Consider the following 18,909-nt stretch of genomic DNA (forward strand, 5'->3'; position numbering starts at 1 on the left):
GCTTGTACTCGTTAGAGTTTAGAAGAATGAGGGGAGATCTCATTGAGACGTATAAGATGATGAATGGGATGGATAGGATAGAGGTGGAGAGACTCTTCCCGCTCAAAAAAGACAGTAGGACTAGGGGGCACAGCCTCAAGATAAAGGGGAGGCGGTTTAGAACGGAGTTGAGGAGGAACTTCTTCACTCAAAGGGTGGTGAATCTCTGGAATTCTCTGCCCGTTGAAGTGGTGGAGGCTGCCTCGCTAAATATTTTTAAGAAGCGGGTTGATGGGTTCTTGATAAGAGAGGGGATTAAGGGTTATGGGGAGAGGGTGGGAAAGTGGAACTGAGCCACAACAGATCAGCCATGATCTTATTGAATGGCGGGGCAGGCTCGAAGGGCTAGATGGCCTACTCCTGCTCCTATTTCTTATGTTCTTATGTTATATTTTTCTGAAGCTATGACAGCAACTTACAACCTCATTTTAAACTCCATGATTTGTTACTGTCTGGGATTGTAATTCCTTTCTTCTTAATTTTTTTTGCTGCCAGTATATTACAATATTTCCCTGAGAACAAATGTATTTTGAAAACAAAGCCTCTGATGTGCCAGGGATGAGTGAATTCCATTATGTGGAGGTAGCATAGAAGGTTATGAAGAGACTTAAAATTATGAAGGTTTCAAGGTAACCAGCCGTCCCTTATTATATGGGTTGGTCTTGTAACTGAGCCCACTGTCCTGGGTTGCATGCATTGGAATATTGCTTTTCTTGTAATTCAGTTCTTTAAATCTTGTGCATGTGTAGTACCAGTTCCACTCCATTTGTGCTCTTCTGTAGTTCTGACCATCTCTCATAACAGCAGTAACCCCCAATCTAATGGACTCCTATGGCAGAATCCCCCTTAATTTTCTCTATCTTGCTTCAATTAAGGTAAATAAGGAGAAACTTTGCACTGGCAGAAGGGTTGGTAAACAGTGGACATTGATTTTAGGATAATTGGCAACCTTGGGAAGATGTGAAGTTTTCAAAGCAGTAAATAGTTAGATCTGAAATGCACTATCTCAAAATGTGATGGAAGCAGATCTTCAAAAAGGAAATGTTTGTGTGAGTTGTGTGTGTGAATGTATATGGTATATGTGTGAAAATTGCAGAGGAATAATATTAATTCAAAGGTCAAAATGCCTGCAGTCATGATGGGCTGAATAGTTCCTTCTGTGTTAATTTATGATATTGTAAGGTCAGGAAATAGAAAGAACAATCTAATATATGCTGCCCTTGGACTTTTAGTGGTTTTAAACCAACTTTGACAATTGGCAGGGATTCTGTTCTGAAATTGGACACATCTATTTATGAGTCATGAGTACTAATTCAGTTGTATTGTTTAGGCTGCAAAAGTTTTTGTTCTTTCAAATTACGAAAAAGTGATAGGCAATTGAGATATCTGGTCTCAAGCAGCTTCAGCTGTTGCTGTAAAAACAGAAAATGTTGGAAATACTCAGCAGGACTGGAATGATCTGTAGGAAAATGAAAACATTTAAAGCCTGTGATCTTTCATTGGAACTTTGTCAGCTGTTGATGTAGTTGCTTTTAATTGCTTGATGAAATACAGTTGAAAATATAAATGTAATATAACCCAAATATTTATGACTTGGGATATATAACGAGATAAGCAGAGAAATAAATTATTCATTGCGACTCCCTTCTGATGGATTGCCCTTTAAAACTACAAATTTAATTCTATTTTGAATTATTATAATTCAAAATTTTGAATTATAATTCAAACTATATTTGAAGTTTCCAAATTTGTGTGGTTTCTGTTTGAGCTTATTCCTGCTTAACAACATATTGAATTAATGTGGAGCATGTGTGTTTTGAGGTCAGATGGGTAGCAAATAAAAATTTCAATCTTTTATTGATGTGAAAGCTCAAAATCCAACTTTTAATTTTTACTGTGAATTATTTTTTGTGTGTTTCCGATAAACCTGTGAAAAAGTTACTTACTAGATAGTGGTTTGGAAGGGGTCATTGCGGACCCTACGTTAAACACAGAAGGCAGATATCAAAATTGAATGTTTCTAAGAATCATGTTTGTACTAGATGTGTATGCAGTATAATGTACGTAAACTATATATGGTGTAAATATACTTGTATGCAGAGTAAGCTAAAGTCACCGTAGTCCCAGATGAATATAGGCTGCTCTGCCCTTTGAGGGGGAGTGCTGACTGGTGGTGATTTAACCTGAGAATTGCCATAGTTTGGACGAGGGAGCAAGGTTGAGAAGGTGGGCCTTCATGAATAATCTTAGCCAATATAGGAGTTGAAACTCTGCATCACTAACCTGTTAACTGCTAACTGAGCTAAAGATGCATGTACACATACCTAGAATTAGATGATGTATGTTAAATAGTTTGATCTTCTCTTTCTCAGTTTATGCATCTGGAACCTTTTTTGTGGTATCCATTGCAACTCATACATTGTTTTTCAACAGTAATGCAATAAAAGGATTTGTAAATCCTGTACAATTATAGCTATTACTAGTATCATAATTATAACCTTGATTTTATATCATTGGTACCCTGTTCATCTTGTGTAGATTACACAAAAGTTTAATGGCAATTGTTATTAGTGACGGAAGTAAGATCTATGAATGAATTATTGACCAGCTAAAATAGGAAACCTATAAGTAGAGAACTAATTGCATCAATCATTTCTCTCCTGTCCATGAAACTTTATGCCCATGTATGGGACTTCATAGAATCTCTGCAGTGCACAGGGAGGCCATTCAGCCCATCAAACCTCCACCAGCAATAATCCCACCTGGGTCTTATCCCTGTGACCTACGTATTTGCCCTCCTAGTTCCCAAACACTAAAGGGCAATTTAGCATGACCACTCAAACTAATGCCCATATTTTGGAGTGTGGGTGGAAACCAGAGCATGCAGAGGAAACCCACGCAGACATGGGGACAATGTGCAAACTCCACACAGACAGTGACCCTAGGCCGGAATTGAACACTGGTCCCTGGGGCTGTGAGGCAATCCTAACCATTGTGTTACTTATGATATCTAAACACCAAGACCATTTTTAAAATATACCTGCAAAATTCCCAGTAAACTTTCTCCTCTATCATATGATCAAATTAGGTGTGGAGAAACTTCCAATAGTCTGTGCTACTTTATACCAACATAATTTGTTCACTATGCCGGGGTCGACAGATCAAAACATCCTCTGCTATTTAAATTCTCATGAATGCCAAAAAGGAGTGTTTGGTGTAACCTGCAATGACATCTGATTTAACTCAAGAAAAAATAAAGATAAAATTGTTTTTTGTGCAAAGACAAAGGAAGCTATGTTTAACAAACTTTTTTTAATGTATGGAGTACTTTCATATTTGAGGATAGATTTTATCTGCAAATGGAGCTGTAATGTATTGCCTTAGATTATTGTTGTACACTCAGTCCTCCTTGCTCAAGGGGAGCCATTTGATTTCTTAAATTAATATACGGTATAAAAAATATGTCACCCTTGGATCAGATAAGAGTCCTTTCTGTTGGAGGGATGTGCAACTTTGGAACTCTGCCTCAGAAGGTGGTGGAAGCAGGGTTATAGGAACATATGAATTAGGAGCAGAATTAGGCAAATTCAGCACTTTGAGCCTGCTCCGCCATTCTGTCAGACTATGGCTGATCTCTTCCTGGTCTCAAATCCACATCCCCACCTGTCCCCCATATTTCCTTATCCGTTTTTTATTCGAAATATATCTGTCTCCTCCTTGAAACCATTCAAAGGTTCAGACTCCACTGTGCTATGGGGCAGCGAGTTCCGAAAGTTCACCACCCTCTGGGAGAAGTCATTCCTCCTCATCTCCATTTTAAATCTATTGCCACTTAACCCATACCTATGATCTCTTGTTCTAGATTGCCCCATAAGAGGAAACATTTGGTCTACATTTACTTTATAAATCCCTTTCAAAATTTTATATACCTTGATCAGATTCCCTTCTCATCCTTCTAAGCTCCAGCAAGTGTAAGCCCAAATTGTTTAATCTCTCTTTGTATGTCAACCCTTTCATCCCCAGAATTAATCTGGCAAAACTCTTCTGAACTGCCTCCTATGTCACCACACCTTCATCAAATAAGGAGACCAAAACTGGACACATGACTTCAGATACGGTCTTACCAACACCCTAGGCAACTGCAACAACAGTTCTCTACTTTTATGCTCCAGTCCTTATGCGACAAATGCCAACATCTCATTTGCCGTTTTTTATCACATGCTTCACCTGAATACCAGCTTTCTGCAATTCATGAACATGGACACCCGGATTCCTCTGCACTGACGCATTTTGAATCAGCTTTCTATTTAGGTAATTTGCCATTTTTTTTTCTGCCTAAATGGATAACCTCACATATATCCACATTAAACTCCATCTGCCAAATGTTGGCCCATTCTCCTAGCCTATCTATATCCATCTGTAAAATCTGTACATCCTCTTCACTGCCTGCTTTCCCATCTATTTTAGTATCATCTGCAAATTTTGCTTTGTTACACTTTGTCCCTGCTTGCAGATAATTTATATGATTGCAAACAGTTGCAGTCTGAGGACTGAGCCCTGTGGAACCCTGCTAGTTACATTTTGCCAACCAGAGAAGGACCCATTTATCCCAACCCTCTGCTTCCTATCAGTCAGCCAATCCAAAATCCAATCTAGTACTCTACCCCCCAGTCCCCTGCCATCTCACCTTCTGGATCAATGTTCTACGTGGCATCTTGTCAAACGCCTTCTGGAAGTCCAGATATACCACATCCACAACTTTCCCACTACCCAACTTGCTGGTTATGCCCTCAAAGAATTCAAATAAGTTGGTCAAGCATGACTTCCTTTCATAAAACCATGCTGACAATGGTAGATTGAGCTTTGTCTTTCCCAATGCTTATTCATATCCTCCTTTAATGATTGATTCCAGCAACTTCCCCATCATAGAAGTCAAGCTAAACCAGCCAATAGTTTCCTACTTCTTGCTTCTCTCCTTTTCCACCAAAGAGGTCAAGCTAACCGGTCAATAGTTTTTTACTTATTGCCTCTCACCCTTTTTGAATAGGGGCGTCATATTAACACGTTTCCAATCCACTGGGATCTTACCAGAATCTGAGAAACTTAAAATATCACAACCAATGGATCGCTGAATATATTTTAAGGTAGGGGTAGATAAATTCTGTTTAGGCAAGGGAATCAAAGGTTATTGGAGGTGGATGAGAATGTGGAACTCATGACAATCGAATCAACCATGATTTTATTGAATTGTGGAGCAGGCCCAAGGGGCCCAATGGCCTATTTCGGTTCCTATTTCATATGTCCCTATCAAATGAGGTGATGGAATCAACAACCATATAAATGAAAGAGTTTATGTACTTGCCCAATGAGACAAGTTGCAGTTTTACATTTGGAAATGTGGGCAGTTGTATTGCAACATGCACAGGCTTAACTGATAAGTATAAGTTTACTGAAATTATTTTGTTTTTCTTGCCCTAAACAACATTATCTTGTTACTGAATTTAACCTAATTTTGGTGACTGATGAAGCATGTATTCGTAATACAGACATTACATTGTTGCTGCAAAAGTAATGTACAGATGAACAGCAGTATACTTTGTAATCAAAGTGACATATGACCCCTGAGAGATGTTTTTCGAATTAAGGACTGTTTTTCTCGAGGACTGCTGCTGACTGAAATGTGTGTAATAATGTTCATGCTTTTAACTTGGAGCTTGGAACATTTCTAAAATCTGGAGCTTTAGAGATTCTCCTTTTCAGGGGTGTTAATAGAGAATTACAAGTGGGATTGCCAACTCTTCAAGATTATCCTGAAGCCTGCAGGAATTAAAGATTAATCTCCTAGACACTGCTGTGAGCATCTCAGCCTCAAAGTTCATAAAATCATCAGAAAAAAGTTCTATCTCATTCTCTTTATTTTTAGTTACAAAAATATTGTGAATGAGCCAAAAATATTGACAAAATATGGTTGGAGAGGTCATGTAATAAAACCCTACAAGAGTACAATACGTAAAAACAGAATTGGCAACACCAAGGGTACCTTCATATTAAATCTTCACCTCTCCCCATGAGGCAGGAAAGTTTGGGGGGGGTGGTGGTGCTTTTGTAGTGGTAATGTCATTGTCTTAGTAATTCAAAGGCCCAGGCTAATGATCTGGGGCCTGGGTTCAAATTCCACTACAGCAGTTAGTGGGATTTAAATTCAATTAATAAATCTGGAATTGAAACTTGTTTCAGTAATGATGACCATTAAATTATCATCGATTGTTGTAAAAACTCATCTGGTTCACTAATATCCTGACCCAGTTTGACTTAAATGTGATTGCAGATGTGGTTGACTCGTAACTGTCCTCTCAGTTAAAAGACAACTTGGGATGAGCAGCTAGTAACACCCACGTTCCAAGAAAGAATAAAGGAACAAAAATTGCAAGAATGTATTGAAAATTTAACTGATTCAAAAGTTAAGATTTTACTTAGTAGAAAGAGTCAGATGGCATCCAGGTGCCTTTTCCAGTCAGATCCCAAGGTGGAACATGCCTTGATAGATTCCAACTTGTAATTTTTGTTTAAATACATGAAAGACACTACTGATCAGAATCATGGGAGTCATCAGATGAACTTTAACAAAAGAAACCTTTATTAGTCAAGAAAAGATGAACTCTTTTATACTACTCCTTCACTTCACCTTTACAGATATATGCAGATTCAAAAGGATAACACAAATTATAAGATATATCTTGTACTTTGTTTTCAGTAAGTACACAAATCCACGTAAACCAATAAGTGGCCTATGGTCAGACCCACGACATTCTGAAACCAAGGGACAGATGCCACTCAAGATGACAACTACAGATTTTTCATTAGTTCTCCCCAGATGTGCATGTGCCCAGCTAGGGAACTAGGCTCTAAGTGCTAACTTGGGAAATTATTACTTTGAGAGGACTACTACATTTGTGATTTTGTCCTTGGTAGTACAGAGCTTGCATATTGATTTTTGCCCTTCCACGAAATGCCCAGAATGCACTACAGCAAGCAAAAATGAAAATTGTCTAGTTTCTTTTCGAAATAGTGAGAATTCCTGTTCAGCCATACAACAAGGTGCTGAGAATGTAGACCTCAAAGCAGCAGCTTGGTTCTTAGAGACAGCTGATGTTATTCCATGCATGCTTCATGAGTCAGCCAAAGGTGGTAGCTGCTTACATGCATAGAGAATTAAGTTTTGTGTCAGGAGACTAATTGTCCATCATTGTGGATCCTCCTCCTGCGTCCGTTTCCTAAAATGGCATTGGTGACCATTGACTTCCATTGGATTAGTCCATGATTTATATGATTATGGATAATGCGTGGAAAAGTGTTGCAGTGGTTTGCCATTGCCTTCATTATGGCTGTTCAGGAAACACTTCTGCTCTTACTGCCTTCCATTAGGCGTGTTGGAAAGATTTATGGGCCAAAAATCAACCTATTTGGTAACATCAGGAACGTCCCTTCTCTGGTCATCAAGTCCTGAAGTGGGACTTGAACACACAGTTTCTGACCCAGAGCTGGGACACTGTGCCACAAGACCTCCCTATACTGTGGAGCCAGGGTAGCAGAATTTGCTCATCTTTTCCAGCATAGAGTTGCTTTGACTGATCAAAGGCGCAGATGTGATGCCATGTCCCATAATCACTTTTTGTAAAGGAGAATGAAAAGTTACGCGCATGGGAGAGTCAATCAATGAGTCTTCATGGTGGAGTTTCCAAGTGTGACAGAAGGCATCAGCAATGTAGTGTTCTCTGATCAAGATGTGATGTATTTTTAAGTCTGGACAGATTCTAGATTGCTGTCTAATATAAAAGGCAAGTAAACAAAGAAAATGACAGTGCAGGAACAGGCCCTTCGGCCCTCCAAGCCAGCACTGACCACGCTGCCCAACTTAACTAAAACTTCTTACCCTTCCAGGGACCATATCTCTCTATTCCCATCCTATTCGTGTACTTGTCAAGATGCCCTTAAGTCACTACCATATCGTTTCCACTACCTCCCCCAGCAATAAGTTGCAGGCACCCACTACTCTATGTAAAAAATCTGCCTTGTACATCTCCTTTAAACCTTGCCCCTCGCACTTTAAAGCTATGCCCCCTAGGAATTGACTCTTCCACCCTGGGAAAAAGCTTCAGACTATCCATTCTGTCCATGCCTCTCATAATCTTGTAGACTTCTATCAGGGTCTCCCCTCAACCTCCGTCGCTCCAGTGAGAACAAATTAAGTTTCTCCAACCTCTCCTCAGAGCTAAAGCCTTCCATACTAGGTAACATTTTTTCTATACCCTCTCCAAAGCCTCCACATCCTTCTGGTAGTGTGGCAACCAGAATTGGACACTATATTCCAAGTGTGGCCTAATTAAGATTCTATAAATCTGTAACATGACTTGCCAATTTTTGAACTCGGTATCCCAGCCGATGAAGGCAAGCATGCTATATGCCTTCATGACTACCTTCTCCACCTCCAAACTTACATATCTGCAGGGTAGGCATAGTTCAAGAGTGGAGAAGAAAATCCCAAACGAAGTGGGAGCTGGGACTTTGCCTTGCTTCACACCATTCTTCACCCTGAAATTGTCAGAAGTGGTGAAGTCAAACTGTACATCTAAAGTACAATGTAAATTGTCAAGAAAGAAGCAGTTGAGGCTGAGGAGTTTTGGTGTACTGCTGCAGTGGTGGCATATAGAGAAGATCATGTTCATTGTAGTTCACTGTAGATGTATAGAAACTGGGTTTCCAGTTATACAAAGTCTGCAGGTAAATGGAATCTTTTAAACATGATCCCAGCAAAGACCTCCCCAGTGTTATTAAGGAGTGAGGTGCATTTGTGGTTGTTGCAACCTCCTCTGTTGTGTTTATTTTAGTAATAGTATGATGATTTTTGTGTGAAATGAATTCTACCTCCAGCAGAGGAGAAGTGGATTATGAAAATGTGACAATCAATGGGACTTTGCGTGCTTGGAGTCATTTGGTTGGAATTCCGTCCTTATCGGTTGCTTTTCTGCTGGCTAAGCAATCGACCCCAAATGTTCATCAAAAAGCAAACACGGAGATGGGAGAACGTGTTGGTGATGTAAAGTTCATGAACTGCACAAATCTTAAGAAAACCTTTTCTGTTGTCACTGATTTTGCCCATCCTATGATGACCAAAGCACATTGATTATAAATCTCTGTCCATTCCAACATGTGCATTGAAATTATCTAGGACAGTGGTTTCCAACTAGACACTAGATTGTCATCAAAAGTTTGATGACAATGATGTATGCAAGCCATTTTAAACATTTTATTCTTTGCAAAGCCTTTGGCTGATGGGATTCAAATTTGTATATCCACAGATATTAAAAATGCAGCCATTTCAAATAGTTCATGATGCACTCACAAATACATCGCACTCCTCATAGTACATTTACCTGCAGTAGCTTATCTATTGAAAAGGCTGATGATGTTTTGCAGACATCAAATGCTGGATGTCAGGTTCCAGAATTGACGGTCTTGGAGATCTGATTCAAAGTCACGTTTATTCGAATATTTGACCTTTAGTCTGACAATCCCTGAAAATCCAGTTTCGCAAACGTATGTTGTAGAAAAAACCATCAGAAACTTTGTTGCCTTGTCGGACAGTTCTGAGTAGACTGAAGCAACTTTAAGCCAAGAGTCAGTCAGGTAATTCTGAGAAAAATCCAGCTTTGAAGCACTGTCGCAGGACAGTTCCACAAGGCTGTCTCTCCAACATCTTGTAACATAGAACTGCAAATATTCTTGAATTCAGTGGACAGGCCTTGATAAAATTAACTGTTTAAGCCACTTCCTCCAAAGTGGTTAAGAGATCAGGTATTTTCTTTTTAGCCAATGCCTCCCTATAGGTGCTGCAGTGAATGGATGTTTCTCGTGGAGATGCTGCTCTTATATTTATAACAAGCCCGCTGTGTTTGCCTAACATCACACGGCCCCATCTGTGCTAACTACACATTTTGAATTGTGAAAGTGTTCGACATGTCAAAAATGGCCTCTGCAGCTGAGCGTGTGGGCAATAATTTACAGAAAAAAAATCCTTGTGTATCTCTCCCTTGTGTTCATGCCTTACGTAAGTGAACAAGTTTTATAATGTCCTGTGATTCAGCCAGTTGAAGTGCATAAAATCGTCTTGCTTGCATTAGCTGATCACCCGTCTAGTGGGTCAACTCATCGATTCTCCATTGGACTGTTATCTGACAATGAAATTATGGCCTTCTCTCCCAGCATAACACCTACCATCTCCTTAGCTACTAGCACTGGGATGGTGCAGTGGTTAGCACTGCTGCCTCACAGCTCCAGGGACCTGGTTTCAATTCCTGGCTCAGGTCACCATCTGTGCAGAGTTTGCATGTTCTCACCCTGTCTCTGGGTGGGTTTTCTCCAAAGGCTCCGGTTTCCACCCACAGTCCTTAGGATGTGCTGGTTAGATGCTTTGTCATGCTAAATTCTCCCTCAGTGTTCTCAAACAGGCATCGGAGTGTGGCGACTAGAGGATTTTCACAGTAACTTCATTGCAGTGTTAATGTAAGCCTACTTGTGACAATAATAAATAAACTTTAAAAATATCAACTCCTCCCTGATTTGTGTGCAGCTTCTGTCATTGCTATGAACCAGGCTACCTGATATATACCTCCACCACTTTAATGTTATCACTGCCTGAAGATGTGCATTCCATAATTTTCTTTTTACTCTGAAAATTGCTTCAGTTTTAAAAAAAATGATTGGCTTGGATATTTATTGCTATGTTTAGTCTCAAGATGACAGCAAAGATGAGCAGGCTTTCAGCTTTCATTCAACAGGACTTCACAACAGATGACACGTAATGGCAATAGTTCAGTTTCAGTCCTGTGCAAATAGATCCCAGTTCTTACTATTTACTGCTGTATTTGCTCGACGCTCTTCTCTTACTTTTATTGTGCTGAGTTTCATTTGCTGATGCCTCACTATCATTTTGACCATCTGTCTCTTCTCTTGTGTGCCAGATGAAAGCCTCCGATTCATTTTTGACTTTGCCAGGCTAATATTTCTTAACTATTGCATGGGGAGATGCAGTAGGTCAAACTGACATCATGCAAAAGTGCCATGAAACATTGATTATGATACAATACAATCGGCTGCTTTTGCTTAAGAAGGCTTCACTCAACCCAACACTTGCCACACAGTTCACATTAAAATGAGATCGACATTCTCAGATAGTTAAGCAATTTTTGTTCATAAACAGCCCACGTCACAAACATCACAATTACATCTCAATGACAAAATTAGAAATGTAAGAAGTATGTTTATTCAGGGCACCAAGCTTATAAATATTATCATATACATTAAATGAATGTGATTCTGCAACAGTCACAACAACAGTAAATTTATTTAATCTTCTCGTGCCTTCAATGTAGGAAGGATCACTATGGATGATGGAAGCATATACTGGTAAAGCAAATTTTTATGACCACTAAAAAAAATGCCACATCTGAAATCATGAGCATATTTTGAATGCAATTGCTTTAACCAGTTCATGAGGCTATTAGGAGAGAATTAGGAAGCATAGGTTGGACTAGGAGACTACAGGGTCTGGGAATGTCCGAAATGTGGAGTTTTTTCAAGGAGCAGCAACTGCGAGTCCTTGATACGTATGTCCCTGTCAGGCAAAGAGGAAATGGTCGAGCTAGGGAACCGTGGTGCACTAAAAAAGTTGATCCGCTGGTTAAAAAGAAAAAGGAGGCTTATGTCTGGATGAGACTTGAGGGCTCAGGTAGTGCACTAGAAAGCTTTAGATTGGCTAGGAGGGAGTTAAAGAGTGAGTTAAGAAGGGCTAAAAGAGGACATGAGAAGACTTTGGCTGATAGGATTAAGGAGAATCCTAAGGCGTTCTATAGATATGTTAAGAACAGAAGGTTGGTTAGGGCAAGATTAGGGCCAGTTAGAGACAGCAGTGGGAAGTTATGTGTGGAACCGGAAGAGATTGGAGAGACATTGAACCAATATTTCTCTTCGGTATTCACGCAGGGGGACATAAATGTAGCTGTGGAGAACACTGGGTTACAGGGTTGTAAACTGACGGTATTGCAGTTGATAAGGAGGATGTGCTAGATATTCTTGAGGGTTTGAAAATAGATAAGTCCCCTGGGCCAGACGGGATTTACCCTAGGATTCTCTGGGAGGCAAGAGAGGCGATTGCAGAGCCTCTGGCTCTGATCTTCAGGTCGTCGTTGGTCACAGGTATAGTGCCAGAAGATTGGAGGATAGCGAATGTTGTCCCATTGTTTAAGAAGGGGAACAGAGACTTCCCCGGGTATTATAGACCGGTGAGTCTTACTTCTGTTGTGGGCAAGGTTTTAGAAAAAAATATTAGGGATAGGATTTATAGTTATTTAGAGAGTAATGAATTGATTGGAGATAGTCAGCATGGTTTTGTGGAGGGTAGGTCATGCCTTACTAACCTTACTGAGTTCTTTGAGAAAGTGACCAAAGAGGTGGTTGGCGGTAAGGCAGTTGACGTGGTATATATGGACTTTAGTAAGGCATTTGATAAGGTTCACCATGGAAGTCTTCTGCAGAAAATGCAGATGTATGGGATTGAGGGTGATTTAGTTAATTGGATCAGGAATTGGCTAGCAGATAGGAGACAGAGGGTGGTGGTTGATGGTAAGTATTCGTCATGGAGTTCAGTTACAAGTGGTGTGCCTCAGGGATCTGTTTTGGGGCCACTGCTGTTTGTAATTTTTATAAATGATCTGGATGAGGGTATAGTTGGGTGGATTAGTAAATTTGCTGATGACACCAAAGTCAGAGGTGTGGTAGATCGTGAGGAAGGGTGTCATAGTTTACAGGGAGACTTGGACAAGTTGCAGAGCTGGGCCGAGAGGTGGCGGATGGAGTTTAATGCGGAAAAGTGTGAGGTAATTCACTTTGGCAGGAATAACAGATGTGTAGAGTATAGGGCTAACGGTAGGACTCTGAATAGTGTGGATGAACATAGGGATCTAGGTGTATGTGTACATAGATCCCTGAAAGTTGGGAATCAAGTAGATAAGGTTGTTAAGAAGGCATACGGTGTCTTGGCGTTTATTGGTAGGGGGATTGAATTTAGGAGCCGCAGCGTCATGTTGCAACTGTACAAGACTCTGGTGTGGCCGCACTTGGAGTATTGTGTGCAGTTCTGGTCCCCACATTATAGGAAGGATGTGGAGGCTTTGGAGAGGGTGCAGAGGAGGTATACCAGGATGTTGCCTGGTATGGAGGGGAGGTCCTATGAGGAGAGACTGAGGGATTTGAGGTTGTTTTTGTTAGAAAGAAGGCGGCTAAGAGGGGACCTTATTGAAACATATAAGATGATTAGAGGTTTAGATAGGGTGGACAGTGATAGCCTTTTTCCTCGGATGGAGAAAGCTAGCACGAGAGGGCATAGCTTTAAATTAAGGGGTGGTAGTTATAGGATGGATGTCAGGGGTAGGTTCTTTACCCAGAGGGTGGTGAGGGATTGGAATGCCCTGCCTGCTGCAGTTGTAAATGCGCCTAGTTTGGGGGCGTTTAAGAGATCCGTGGATAGGTTTATGGATGAAAAGGGATTGGTTTAGGTTAGAGGGTCATTGTTTTTTAGCTGGTCGGTGCAACATCGTGGGCCGAAGGGCCTGTTCTGCGCTGTAATGTTCTATGTTCTATGCCTCTCCTCCCTAAATTCTGCTTTCCTGTTAGAAATTAGAGACTATAGAACAGACCATTCAATTGTGAGGGACAAGACCATGAGGCGATTTAAAAACAGATGAGAATTTAAGATCTGTCACTTAATGAAGAACCAGTGCAGGTCAGCTTGCACAAGGGTGGTGGGTGATTGGAATTTGATGCAGTTTAGGACATGGGCAGCAGACCTATAGATATAGAAGGTGGCGGAATAGTCAAGTCTAGAGATGACAAAGCAAAGATTAAGGATTTCAGCAACAAATGAGCCGAGGCAAGGGTGGAGTCAGGCAATATTACAGAGATGAAAATTGATGGTGGCATAGACCTGTGGTTGGATTGGAGTCCTGTTAGGCAGTTGTTATCTCCTTCAAGAATGCACCTCTGGCAACTCCTATGAATGACTGGCCCCCAGAAATACAATCTTTGCCCTGGATATTAGCCAACAAAGTGTGGAGTAGTCTGTGAAAGAAAGCATGCTAAAATTTTGGTGCAGTATTAAACATTTGTATTGTAATACTTGTTACGATCTCTGTAGAGACAGATAACTTTTAAAATGTTATTTGAATTTCTAGTGACTAACTGGAAGAATCAGATAAGATTTCCAGTTTTAAGACTTTTACTTCTATAAATAAAGGAAACACTGGGGCTTTTGCGTCCCTGCAGTGTGTTTCTTGTGGTGGGAGGCAGTGCACCGTTTGCCAGCAGCAGTATCATCTAGTCTCACCACTGTCAATAGGATCTCCCATTGAATGAACCCCATGCTGCTGGGAAACCCACATCAGCAAGTGTGCCTTTGACTTGACCAGAAGATCCCATTGAACAGCCATTGACAAAACATTATTCGGAAGGCAACCTACACTCTAAACTACAGAAAAGATTCCCCGTTTAATTTTTAAAATGCTTGAAAATCCTTCTTGATTGTAACTTACTCTGTCCCTTAAGTGAACACTTAATTCTCCAGGAACCAAAACTATTCTCAGCTCCCAGTGACTTGCTTCCTTTCCCTTTCCAATCACATAACTTTGAATCCTAAACTGACTTTCCCAGTGAGAGTCACCTTGAAGATCCTCCCTCTACCAAAACCTCAGTGAATCTTGCAGTCTTGATTAAATTCTCATGAATGTGGTCTTTTCAATATTGGCATGAACTCACCTCCATTTTGCATGGTGAACATTAGAGATTGGCTGTCTTGCTCCCTTACTTGCTAGCGCATTCCTTCTCAGATTCACACGCTGATATGTCAGAGAGTTTCCAGGGTATCTTGGGAAAACCTGTAATCTGATTCTACAATGGCTCCATGGACTTCTCCCTTCCAAAAGGCCATCTTGGTCATCCTTTACACCCCTAACTACAATCTATCTTAAAGCACAACTGTTTATAAATTCCACATTCCAAACACCACCTATGAGACTTGGACACCAGCAGACTATATCCATTGTTAGCATAGATGTTCTTATTATTGTCTACAGGTGTGGATACTTTGTACCTTCTTCCTTGTAAGAATAACCTGACCCCTCCCCGCCCTTTAACCTTCAACAACTGAGGTACCCAAGCTTGTAGGCAAGGTTCACAGCAGTTCACAAAACTCCCTTCATTCCTCCTTTTTATTCTAAAAATAGCAATTTTAGATACTTTATATTTGTAACATACAGAAAGTATACATGATGAAAAAGAGAAAAAAAGAAAATCATTACAAAATAGGGAGGATACAATCCCATAGGATTATTACAGATCTAGGCTTTTTCTCCAAAGAATATATATATGACAGGTGTTCGAGATTTTGTTCAGAAGAAAGTGGATGGGGAGAATATTTTATTTTCTGAACCATTGTATTGTAAAGCTGATACTGGATTTCTCTTGTGCTTAGCTTTCCAAAACGTTCCAAATCTGAATTTGTGATCTTGTGTTATTTTGTATGCAGATGGCAAGAGATGGATTTGTTACTTGCAATTTTCTCACATGAAGAGTTCCCAAACTTATCAAGAACATGAGAAATATACAGTAAAAACATTGTTGTTTCAGAATAGGCAATTGTATTTTGATGTCTTACCTTGGAAACATCTGAAAATTCTTTGAAGAGTGTGGATGTGAAGCCAACCTTGGAGATGAGGTCTTTCATGCTCCTCAGGGACTCGTTGTATTTTTTTCATCACGCTTGGTGGAATGAGAGTTTGTGCAAATTGCTAGTCTGGACAATTTTCCATTGTCTGTAGAGTGTCCCACTGTTTTTTTTAAATTCAGCCAGAAAAAGAAAAATTATCTTTAAAAATACACTCTTGTAACAATGAAAATCAAACTTGTGAGCTTATTGAAGGGGAACAATACCAGATTGTAGAATTCACTGTCCTGTCCCGTTCTGAAATATTTCAAGATCCATGTGGCTAAATACATTTGAAATACCATAGAGTGAAATCTTATACAGTTGTCTTTATTTTCTTTGACAGTTAAAAAATGTTAATTTTTTATGTTTTAGAGGTTAAATTTCTTTAAAGGCATATTAGGGTTTTTGTCTGCTACTTCAAGCAACATAAAGCAGAGATAATTAATATTTTGTTAAAGTACATCCTGTAAAACTTGCTTTATAGCTACTTCAGTATTGTTTGTTGGTATAAACAAAAAGGAGGAAAAAATACAGTAGTGTATTTAATTAAGTTAATTTAATAAATTTAATTAAATTAATTAAACCGACCATCCCAACAACTAGAGTTGTCTGAAAACCGGACGTTTCTAGAGTGTGCAGTGCAATGCAAGCATTTTAATTTAGTTTTAAAAAAACACTTAACTGGATAATTCAGCTAGGCACTGGTGACCTCTGACTAGTTATCCCTTTGCCATTTGTGTGCCAATCTATTCCTGTGCTCCAAGCTGTTGACCCCACCTGTCCTGAGTTGATCTGAACCACCTGACCCAAAGTTTGCCACAGCTTTGGTCCTGAGGTTGCTGATTTGAGACCCTACCATTATTTCAGTAGTCGGAAACAAAATAATTTGGATACTACAAATCTGAAAGGAAAACAAAGATGTTCTGGAAATTCTCAGTAGCTTGGGCAGCAACTGTGGAGACAGGATTTGACTTTTCAGCTGGATGTTGAGCCTGTTTCTCTCTCCACGGATGCTGGCTCACCTGAGCATTTATAGCACTTTATGCTATTTTGTATTATAATTCAATGGTCTGCTTTGGTAATTTATCTTTATATTTTGGTTTCACATTAACGAACTTTGGAGTATTGATTGGCAGTGTGTTACATTGATTAGTTTTTTTGAACTATTAAGGCAACTTTTAATGTACTTTTAAAAAATAGGCATTGTTAAGCAGCTGTCCCATGAACTCTTTATTACAAATATTTGATTTATTTAAACTTGTGAACATATTTTATAAATGATTTAAAATTACCAAATGGAAGCATTTTATTTTCTCTCTTTCCTAGCCTCCGTTGGTCCAGGCAATATTTAACGGGGATCCTGATGAAGTGCGGATGTTGATTTATAAAACCGAAGATGTCAATGCTTTGGTAGGCCACTGCTACATTTTTGGCAAAACTTATCTCCAGAACACTATCTATTTACTGATTAGTTCATAGAATTGAATTTGTGAATCTGATGAGTGCTGATCAACTTCAACTCACTGGACACCAGAGACAAATGTTGCACAGTTTGCATGCCTGAGCAAATGTTGGCAAGGCCAGGGCATTTCTCAGTGGTTGGAATTGGCTGACATTTATCATTCATTCCAAGAATAGTTTTCCTAATATTGAGTAAGTAACATTGGAAATAGATTTCTCTCTAAGCTGTGGGAGGTTTACCAGCTGAAATCTAATTTACAATGCCGTGTATGGCTGGTCCTGTAACAAATGTGTTGAATGAATGAACCTATTTATCATTATACAAGGATCCATTGTATGCAGGCCATAATGCATACAATTTGTTTGCATGTAATGCTTTATCCTACCTGAGAGTAATAAATGCAATTTCCCTGACTGGGAATTTATTGAAAAGATTAAATATACTAGGTTACACTCTTTTTCTCCTCCTTAGCTTTTCTAGGCAGCTTCAGAAGTTTTGATTCCTTGCTTGTTGTTTCATGACAAAAATTACACTCTGCTGCCTTGAACAATTGATACTATTAATAGTAAGAAGTCTCACAATACCAGGTTAAAGTGCAACAGATTTATTTGGAATCACGAGAGTGACACCTGATAAAGGAGCAATGCTCCAAAAGCTCGTGATTTCAAATAAACCTGTTGGACCTTAACTTGGTGTTGTGAGACTTCTTACTATGCCCACCCCAGTCTAACGCCAGCATCTCCACTCTTTGAAATTATTAATGTTTAAGCCTGAGCAATGTGTTGGAAGGCCATTTCAGTTTGGGAAGCATCACAGCTCAATTGAACCTTTTCCTCAAATGGCAGTCACAAACAGTAAATTTGCAGACACCAAAATGGGTAGTGTACTGGACATTAAGAAAGGTATCTAAGATTACAACGGGATCTTGATCAGTGGCCAATAGACCGAGGAAAGGCAGATGGAGTTTAATACGGATAAATACGAGATGTTTTGGTAAAACAAACCAGGCAAGACTTACATAGTTAATGTTAAGGCCCTGGGTAATGTTGTCGAACAGAGAGACCTAGGGGTGTAGGTACACAGTTCCTTGAAAGTGGGGTCATAGGCAAACAAGGTGGTGAAGAAGGCGTTTGGCACACTTGCCTTGATCGGTTAGAGCATGGAATACAAGAGTTGGGGCATTATGTTACGATTGTACAAAATATTGGTCATGCCACATTTGGATACTGTGTATGATTCTGGTAGTCCTACTATTAGAAAGGAAAGGAACAGTGGAGGATTTCAGCAAAAATATATTCCGGTGATAAAGAAGGATTGTAAGAAAAGGGATAACCAGCCGTGGGTAACAAAGGAAATAAAGGAGAGTATTAAATTAAAAACCAGTGCGTACAGAGTGGCCAAAAATAGTGGGGAATTAGAAGATTGGGAAAGCTTTAAAAAACAACAAAGAATGACTGAGAAAGCGATAAAGAAAGGAAAGATAGATTATGAAACTAAACTAGTTCAAAATATAAAAAATGATAGTAAAAGTTTTTACAAATATATAAAAAGGAAGAGAGTGGCTAGAGTGAATGTTGGACCCTTGGAGTAC

General features: G+C 39.6%; 1 protein-coding gene across 7 annotated transcripts in view; it reads left to right on the plus strand.

Moving 5' to 3' along the window:
* The window catches only part of LOC145349995 (serine/threonine-protein phosphatase 6 regulatory ankyrin repeat subunit C-like), a 239,820-nt gene that overhangs the window by 57,701 nt on the left and 163,210 nt on the right, over positions 1–18,909 (plus strand). For 6 of the 7 annotated variants that reach the window (XM_080198786.1, XM_080198792.1, XM_080198791.1 and 3 more), the window contains exon 2: positions 17,183–17,266. The exons of the other annotated variant lie outside the window; for it this stretch is intronic. In XM_080198786.1, the coding sequence (XP_080054912.1) occupies positions 17,183–17,266 (84 nt within the window). The remainder of the gene's footprint in view (positions 1–17,182; positions 17,267–18,909) is intronic. 7 annotated transcript variants of the gene reach the window in all.

This window comes from Carcharhinus amblyrhynchos, chromosome 11 (assembly GCF_965287045.1).
Source record: "Carcharhinus amblyrhynchos chromosome 11, sCarAmb.v2.hapA, whole genome shotgun sequence".
Classification (NCBI taxonomy): Eukaryota; Metazoa; Chordata; class Chondrichthyes; order Carcharhiniformes; family Carcharhinidae; genus Carcharhinus; species Carcharhinus amblyrhynchos.